Source organism: Corticium candelabrum, chromosome 2 (genome assembly GCF_963422355.1).
Source record: "Corticium candelabrum chromosome 2, ooCorCand1.1, whole genome shotgun sequence".
NCBI classification, from domain to species: Eukaryota; Metazoa; Porifera; class Homoscleromorpha; order Homosclerophorida; family Plakinidae; genus Corticium; species Corticium candelabrum.
Genome location: NC_085086.1, coordinates 7,289,800 through 7,299,132, shown reverse-complemented (window position 1 = coordinate 7,299,132; position 9,333 = coordinate 7,289,800). Strand labels below are relative to the sequence as shown.

General features: G+C 37.4%; 1 protein-coding gene across 1 annotated transcript in view; it reads left to right on the top strand.

Annotated features, from left to right (window-relative positions):
- Positions 1-8,923, top strand: part of LOC134176423 (chromosome partition protein Smc-like) — a 30,665-nt gene extending 21,742 nt beyond the window's left edge. Inside the window, exons 13-16 of the mRNA XM_062643093.1 lie at positions 7,059-7,157; positions 8,148-8,237; positions 8,296-8,329; positions 8,772-8,923. Of these exons, the coding sequence (XP_062499077.1) occupies positions 7,059-7,157; positions 8,148-8,237; positions 8,296-8,329; positions 8,772-8,923 (375 nt within the window). The remainder of the gene's footprint in view (positions 1-7,058; positions 7,158-8,147; positions 8,238-8,295; positions 8,330-8,771) is intronic.
- The last annotated feature ends 410 nt before the right edge of the window (positions 8,924-9,333 follow it).

Genomic DNA, 9,333 nt, shown 5'->3' with positions numbered 1-9,333 from the left:
GATGTTTTTGGAATCTGCCGATTCTTCAAGCCAGTCATGTCTTGGTCATTCTTGAACGCAATTAGGCTTGTAGCAGTTGTAGGCTTTAAACCTACGCTCACAACATTTGTAGTGAGAAGTAAAGTGCACAGAATCTGAAGGAGCAATATGGAATGCAACCTGCTCGCTAGGAAGCACTGAAAGGACGGTTAATTACGATATGCAGGGGCCTGGAAAGTCCATCTGGATTGGAGGGGCAAAAATATCGAAACAGACTCTTGCCCTTTTTGATTTCCAATAGATATGATTGATTTATCATTGTTTTATCTGTGACAGAAATAGGTAGAGCAGCATGCACACAAACGATCATGACAATGTGTATCAATCGAGTCAACTGTAACGCCATCCACTAGTATTTCTACTTGCAAGCAAAACCTTTGAAAATATGTTTTCTGATCATCGTCTAGTGTTGGAGAAGCCGCGATGCCCCAATCCCGATATACAGTAAGAGGCCCTCCCACAACCGGTTTCTTCACCCTGATATCAAATGACATAAACAGAAGCTCAAGCAGCGGAGAACTGAAGCCGTTGACCTTATTCTATCTTTAAAAATTAAAGTTTCAAAATCAAAATGGATTCATCCTACTTCTCGAGAGAAAAGGTCCTTGAAAATGCCAATTTAAGTTTTACGGTAAACAGCCTTGTCTATAGCTGAAACACATAAATTCCCTAACTCCATTCTAACCCAGAATAGAAGCTCAGAGTAATAAAGACATATTCTAAATGCATCAGCATGGTAGCATATCTTGCTGTTTAGAAGCAAAGTTCTCTGATGTAGAAGAAATTTTTTAAGTCGCTATTAATTAATTAATTGAACAACCGCAAACAAAACACTAAACTATTTCTAGCTAACAACTGATTGGAATTCTAATCAATCTGTACATGCCCACGACTAGAGAGTCTACTGTGTTGTCTGTTTGTTTATCTGTCTATCTGTCTGTCTGGCGTTCTGTTTGTCTGTTTGTCTGTCTGTCTGTCTGTCTGTCTGTCTGTCTGTCTGTCTGTCTGTCTGTCTGTCTGTCTGTCTGTCTGTCTGTCTGTCTGTCTGTCTGTCTGTCTGTCTGTCTGTCTGTCTGTCTGTTTGTCTGTCTGTCTGTCTATCTGTCTGTCTGTCTGTCTGCCTGTCTGTCTCCCTGTCAGTCTGTCTCTCCGTCCGTCTGTCTGTCTGTTTGTCTGTCTGTGGTTATATTAATGCATTGAGATTGCATGAAGTCTGAGTTTCCTATAGGAGTGCCCATGAGTGAGAAACTCATCGCAAACATTGAATCACAAACAATAGTGCGCATTGATGCAATTTCTACAAGCTAATTCGGTTTGGCTCTACTGAATTTACCGGAAAAAAGTATTTTAGTGGAATCGGTTTCGTGTTATAAGTTGCTCCACTCACTGCCTAATATAAGAGACAAGGAGGAGTGAAGCCATTTACCGTAGGTGAAATACTTTGTCGTTTTAATAGGAGTGTCTCTAATCACAGCGACCTTACTAATGAGCGCAGTTAAGAAGAAGAAGAAGAGGTCGTATGAGAACCAAAACGGATTTTGACCAAATTTACGAAAGGACAACTTCCTAGACGATATGGTGAATGGGTATGACTAGAGACAAGTTGAGTTTATTGTTAAATTTTTTGGAAAGAGGGGATATTGTAGTATCATAGTAATTGTAGTAATTATATAGATACTCTAACTATATTCAAAACTCAAAAAACAGACTTTTCTCTTTTTTACATTTCCTTTCCATTCCTTTTTTACTCGTCAGTCTTAATTCCTTCGTAGTCGCGTACAAGAGCATAATCTAAAGTCATTGCACTCTTCTCGCCAAGAAATTAAAATTGAGTCGACCCCTCGAAAGGAGATCCCTGCTTCTATTTTAACGTATATGTTACGTACGGAGTCTAAATTGCATTTTTCAAGCATTGTCATTTTGTTGCTCCGTCTCTTCGTTTTGCCGTAAATCAATATTACAATTGCTGACGTACTCATGTAAATATATAAATATATAAATATATAAATATATATAAATAAATATATAAATATATAAAGATATAAATAAATAGATATATAAATATATAGATATATAAATATATAAATATGTAAATATATAAATATGTAAATATGTAAATATATAAGTATATATATATATATATATATATATATATATATATATATATATATATATATAAATATAAATAAATAAATATATAAATATATAAATATATATAAATAAATATATTTAATATATAAATATATAAATATATAAATATATAAATATATATAAATAAATATATTTAATATATAAATATATAAATATATAAATATATTAATATATAAATATATAAATATATAAATGTAAATATATATATAAATATATAAATACATAAATATATAATACATAAATATATAAATATAATAGTAATTAAAGCTGTGTTTACACCGTTGCTTCTACAGCCATGAGCCTTTAATGCCGTGGCCGAGAAGGGTCGATACTTCACTGTGACGGTTTTCTGCCGTAACGGTTTTCTGCTGTGAAAGTCTTGAACACCGGGACATGTACGATAGGAGGACTATTTGTCGCGAAGAATTACGAATGTTCACGCTGTTTTCTTTTTAGACGTACTACTTGTAACATGTATTTAAAATCCTGCGTAGCGACTGTCGTTTCGCGGGACCGCATAGTCCGCTTTGTTGTTGCAAGTAGAGTTATCATATACGGGACATAAAATCTCTACTATTTACGTAATGTTAGATTCCTGTATAACTATTGTAAAACCAAAAGCGATCGATTTTGAGTCAGCTGTTGCAGACAGGTGAGTTTAGTTGTTTATGTTTGACAGGTCCTAGCAATCGTAAACATGAATTACACTGTTCTTGTAATACAACTCTCTCAAGGAAGTTTCGCGCGTACGGTTGGCTGTTCGTCTATTGTTTCTGGTTGCCACTTACGACATAATAAAATAATTGCTTCGTGATTGGGCCACACTAAGGAGGCGTAGCACATTCTTGTAGGGTGACAGACATAGCCAGCCAGCCAGCCACATGGTCCCCAGACCGGAAGTCTGTTTACCCCTATACGTTTAGAGTACGCTGCTCGCCCAATCTCGTGACCTTTACAAAGTAACATTTCTTAGAAGCTCATAGCTGAACTAGTAATTGAAGCTGTGTATACACTGCCGCTTCTACAGCTATGAGCCTTTAATGTTCTGAACACCGCGTACGCTAGAAGGAGTACTTGTCGCGAAGAATTACGAATATAAACGTTATTTTCTTTCTAGACGTGCTACTTGTAAAATTGATTAAATATCTTACATAGCGACTGTCGTTTCGCGTAACCGCAAAGTCCGTAAATAGTCTGTAGTGAATAGCCTGTAGTCGTAAGTAGAGTCATAATGTACGGGACATAAATCTCTTCTTACGTTATTAGATTTCCGTATAAATATCGTAAAACCAAGAAAGCGATTTATTTTGCGTGAGTATTTGCAGACAGGTGAGTTGTCTTGTCTATTTCCAACAGGTCCTAGCAATAGCAAACACGAATTACACTGTTCTTGTGAGAAAACTCTCTCAAGGAAGTTTCGCGTCCACGGTTGTCTGTTCGTCCATTGTCTTCGGTTAGCAGGTACGACATAAAGGAATTAATGCTTCGTGATTGAGCCACACTAAGAAGGTGTGGAACATTTCTATAGCGTTTCAGACATAGCCAACCAGACGCATAGTTTACAGACCGGAAGTCGGTTTAGCCATGTACGTTTAGAGTACCCTACTTGCCAAATCTCTTGACTTTTACAAAGTCCCTTTCTTAGAGGCTCATAAATGAATAAATCTATATATATATATATATATATATATATATATATATATAAGACTAGCAAATGCTCGGTTAGCATTGTGCATAGGCGGGCGATAGTGTTTTGCCTTACCTATTCGCATAACAATGGTTCCATCTCTAGGTAGCAATAATTTCTGTCAAACAAAACGCAGGAACTCAGAAACTGACTGTTAGTTGCTCTTCTCCTGGATTAATTTGTCTTTCATTCCTCGTTCACGCTTCGATTGTTTTCTGAGATAGTCGCTTGACAATGGTTGCGTAGCAATAATTTCTGTCAAAGTAGCGTGCGGAAACTCAAACGACAGACTTCGACTTCTTCTAGCATTTTATTTCAATTCCTTTTGTCAGAATTCAGTCTTCTTTGCTCATTTAATAGCGTACAGAAGCAAAATAAAGAGTAATTTTACTTAACTCGCCAAGAAATTGTAATTGTGTCGAACCCTCAAAAGGGGACCTGTGCTTCAATTTAGCGCTTGTGTTACGAAGTTAAAATAGCATTCATTTGGCATTGTATTTTTGTCGATCCGTTATTCTTTTTAGCCGTAAATCTATATGAAACGTGCGACGTACGCATCTAGATGTAAATATATAAATATAATAGATTTCGACCACAATTGACATGACAAGAGAAAGGCTCGCTTCGCTCACCAATAAATATACTAGTAAATGCTCGGATATCATTGTGTTTGGCGAGCGATGGTGTTCTGTCTTTAGCTAATCGCGTAACAATGGTTGCATTACGTAGCAATAGTTTCTGTAATACAAACGCGGGATCTCAGAAAACGGACTCTCAGTTGCTCTTCTATAGTAGTTTGCGTTCAATATCCAAACTCCGGCGTTCAATACCCGAACTAAGCGTTCAATTATCCGATTCAGGCACATGATTATCCGAACTGGGCGTTCAATTATCCGATTCAGGCGCTCGATTATCCGTTGCTTACGGCTGTTGTGCAATATGAAAAACTAAATAACTTAGATAGTCTGCGGTTGGGCAGCTGCTGAAATATCATCATTCATCAGCTGTCTAGACGCAATAATTTGTAATTAATCTTGATTTTATCGTGAGTTTTTAGCATGTGTAACTTGTACGATAATTTCCTTTGCAATAATCTTGCTCCCCCACGTTTTCGCGGAGGTCTAACTAAGCTGTTGTAAGCAAACTAAATCTACATATCTAGAAAGCGTACAACAACGCCTTCCCGAGAGAAAATGTCGCTCGGACTCACTCCGGATCTAAGGCGGAAATCTAGGGCATGAACAGCAAATTGGGCAGGATTTGAAGTGAATATTCGGGTTCCGAGATCTTTCCCGCTTCAACCAGAAAATAACGTAGGGATGTCACTCAGGAATGACGCAGCCCGAGGTTGGCCCTGCTGTACTCCGAGGTTAAACGCTCTTGATCAATCGACATCGTCGTTTCTATATATGTCTTTCGATCTTTGACGTTCAAAATGAGCACGGCGTTTTTACCCGAGTGGCAATTATGTTGGTTTCCACTGTTGGTAAAATAACAGAAGAAACGATCTCGAGGTGGATGCTCGATCGTCTATTCATGCAGAATTCAGTTATGGATCCATCGAGGCGCTATACGTATACCGCGTACGCTCGATCCTCTTTTTGGATCGATTGATATTCTTCGTTTTCAGGTGAGTCTGGAGATGTTTCAGGCATTATGAGGTCATCTAAAATTTCAGTTGTATTTAGCGTGTCCAATAGCATCTGTAGCTGCATCGATTGTAATTTTCAAATCCGTGAGTTTTTATACGTGGATTTTGTTTGGAACGCACCAATTTGTATTCATTAAATTGAAGTACCTGGAATGCTTCTTCGCTTAGGGAGCACTCAATGGTATACATACTACTTTAATTCTTAATTCTGTTTCTCAATGTGTCTGTCTTTTTTTTGTTTGTCTGTTAAACAATAACACATTTGGAACATTAAAGTCTACTTTAATTAACAATCGTTTAGCTCCTAACTAAAACGTCCAAGCTATAGGTGACTAAAATCAGTAAAACCCAATGATTATCAATCAAACGTTAATTAATTAAGAATCCTAAATTTAAAGAAATCAGTTAGAGATGCTTCAATTTCAGCCGTATTCGGTGAGGAGAGATGACGGTGACTTCACAAAGTTGTGTCTGTCTGTTTGTCTGTCTGTCTGTCTGTCTGTCTGTCTGTCTGTCTGTCTGTCTGTCTGTCTGTCTGATTGCATTGAAACACATAATCTACTCACATCTCTAGCACGTAAATTCAACAAATCTCTTGTAAAAAAAACATAAATTTTTTATATAATTGCAAGCTCTTACATGTTGTTGTCTAAGAACTTTGACCTGAGAAAGTTTGCGTGTCTGTCTGTCTGTCAAATCTTTATATTTCATACATATGAGCTATTACAAGCTATAGATAATAAAGTCCGTTATATAGCAATTAGACCCACACAGGTCTCTAAAAATTATCAAATTAGGTTGCACGCAATTAGACACTATATATGTCACTAATGTCATTTTCTTGCTTCGTGAGCGCTTCATCTTCTAAATGAGAAACTTTGCGTTGCACCTTTGGAGAGCTACAGTGTCTGTCTGTCTGTATGTCTGTCTGTCAAATAGCCAAGGACTGATGTGTACTTAAAAATCCTAGCATATGTACAAGTAGAATCAGTATGAGAATAAATTATCTGTCTGTCTGTCTCTCTTTCAAATATTGTTTATTTAAACATTTAAAAACAAAACACATTACACTTAAAAGAGAACAATGCAGACTACCCAAAGCTTAGTGGCTGAAATAACTGGGCAGAGCAATTTACGGAACAACCACTGTCATGTGTGTGTGAGCTGGTTTTTCTGTCTGCCTGTCTGTCTGTCAATCTGTCTGTCTGTCTGTCTGTGTGTCTGTCTGTGTGTCTGTCTGTCTGTCTGTCTGTCTGTCAGTCTGTCAGTCTGTCTGTCTGTCTGTCTGTCTGCCTGTCTGTCTGTCTGTCTGTCTGTCTGTCTGTCTGGTGTCTGTCTTTCTGTCTGTTTTTGGTCATCTGTCTGTATATACATATATGTATGCCTCTCTGCTGTTGTCTCTCCAATTGCCTGTATAGTTTCCTATAAGAGAAGAAGTATATTCAACAGGTGTTCAAGTCTGGCAGTCATATCTCGTCTATACCTTTATATTCTTTAAACGTTTTGTTTTTAGGTTCTGTGGCCAATTAGTTTTCGGGTATTTTATCTAAGAAATCAAAGGAACTCAATCAGAAGACTAGTGAAGCTGATTTTCGTAATGACTCTAGGAAGCAACTGTCTGCAAGTCAGGTGTGCAATGTTTAGTTATCTTCAAGAAACTACCTAAACATATGTCTACATGTAATTTTAACGACTACATGTATGGGTAGCCAGCTCCGTCTATTTCTACATAAACTTGCGAGGAAGGAAATTGAAGAAAACTATCCAAATGGCTTCACTGCTGAATTAAATATTATGGTTTTGTACAATTTATATTTCCATTATACTACTACTTATGTACATGTTGTTTGTTGTCCTAGATATACAAACACCTGCTGGACTTTATTTTAGTGGTTCTGTTGACGGACTTTTGGTGTAGGTGTGATTGCTGCTGCTCCATAACTCCTTTGTACTTACTTCATGTTGTCTTACTATCTTTTTTACTTATTTCAAGTTGTCTGTAGTCATTAACCATTTATTTACATTGTTAATTGTCATGTAACTAAGTACAGTTGTCATGTAACTATGCATTTTATACTGAGTTTCATACTCTGCAATAAGAAACAGGATAAAGAGGTATTTTCAGTATTTATATATGTATGTATGTATTCATATGTACGTACAATGTATATGCAGACAAAGTTGCACTTTTGTCTTTGCACATCTAAATTTCTGTGTTTTATTAAACTTAAAGCTCATCGTTCTTTCTACTGGCTAGGTTGTTATTGCTGACTTGAACAATATCTAATCTAGGTATTGCAAGATGAATCCAACAAGTAAGTGTAAAATTTTTGAGAGGTGTTCACATGGTTGTCTGTTTATTTAATTTATGTGTGTGTGTGTGTGTGTGTGTGTGTGTGTGTGTGTGTGCGTGTGTGTGTGTGTGCGTGTGCGAGCGCGCGTGTGTGTGTATGTGTGTGCATAGTCAAAGTATGTTGATAGTTTTTGTGTTACTAATGTTGGGTTTGTGATTGTTTTTCATCCGGTCTGATTATTTTTCTCTTTCATTGTATGCACTGTGGGAATGTATCAGTGAGTATTGAGCCTGTTTACAGTTGCATTTGATTTGTCAATTTATAGATTACAATGGACTACCTGGCAGAGCAACTCAGTGCTGTAAAGGCAGACGTAAGACAGATTTTGTACCTTCTTACAGAAGGTCGAAAAAAGGTATAATGTAGTATGTTTTGTGAAAGCTGATATAACAGTAGCATGATGCTATTGTTAGGTAGCAACAGCACAAAATGCCCACTGCAACAAAGGTATGAGTCTATTGATGCCTCCTAGTTGTGTTTTTTGTTGTGGTGGTGGTTATTGTTGTGGTTGTGGTTATTGTGGTTGTTGTGGTTGTTGTTGCTCTTGTTGTGTGTGTGTGTGTGTGTGTGTGTGTGTGTGTGTGTGTGTGTGTGTGTGTGTGTGTGTGTGTGTGTGTGTCACTGTGTGTGCATGTGTGTGTGCAGTATGTATAAATAATTGCAGAATTGGTGAGTGCATTAGTATGGCTATTGCACTTATTAGAGAAGATACTAATGCGCGCGTGCTTGTGTGTGTGTGTGTGTGTGTGTGTGTGTGTGTGTGTGTGTGTGTGTGTGTGTGTGTGTGTGTGTGTGTGTGTGTGTGTGTGTGTGTGTGTGTGTGTGTGTGTGTGTGTGTGTGTGTGATTCTCTGTGCGTTGACATTGACTGACCATATTTGTTTGTGCAGCATTTGTAGGTGACCTGGCATTTGGCGTCAAGATTGAAAGAGTAAGTTTGGCAGAGGCAGAAAAAAGAGCATCCAATAGGCAGGCGTTAGCTCGCAATCTTTGGAATGCGCTCCTTCCCAAGTCTATACAAGCGTTATCCAGCGACTACTGAAGCAAATAGAAGCAGCCAATCCGCAGCGGTTTTTTGAAGGCTATACGTAGTACCTTTATGCTGAATCTATATCACAGGTATAATACATATAGGGGAAAGCAGAACATGAATTCTCCTGTTGCAGGTCACTGCTTTTTGAAGTACCCGTCAAAAGATGAAAGATGCAAGTGGACTAGAATTATTAAGGTCCTAACGGACAAATGTAAGGACCAAGGCAGAAGATCAAATAGGCAAAACATCCACACGGGCATTGAGAGAGAAGAGAAATATATAGACAGGATACTATATACTCTAGATATTCTATTAGAATCTAGTAATTATATTAACGGTATAGTACGTATATTTTTCTTTATTTAATTAAAGACATCTGTGGTATGTGCAAATATCAGTTTAGCACTTCTCGCGTCTAT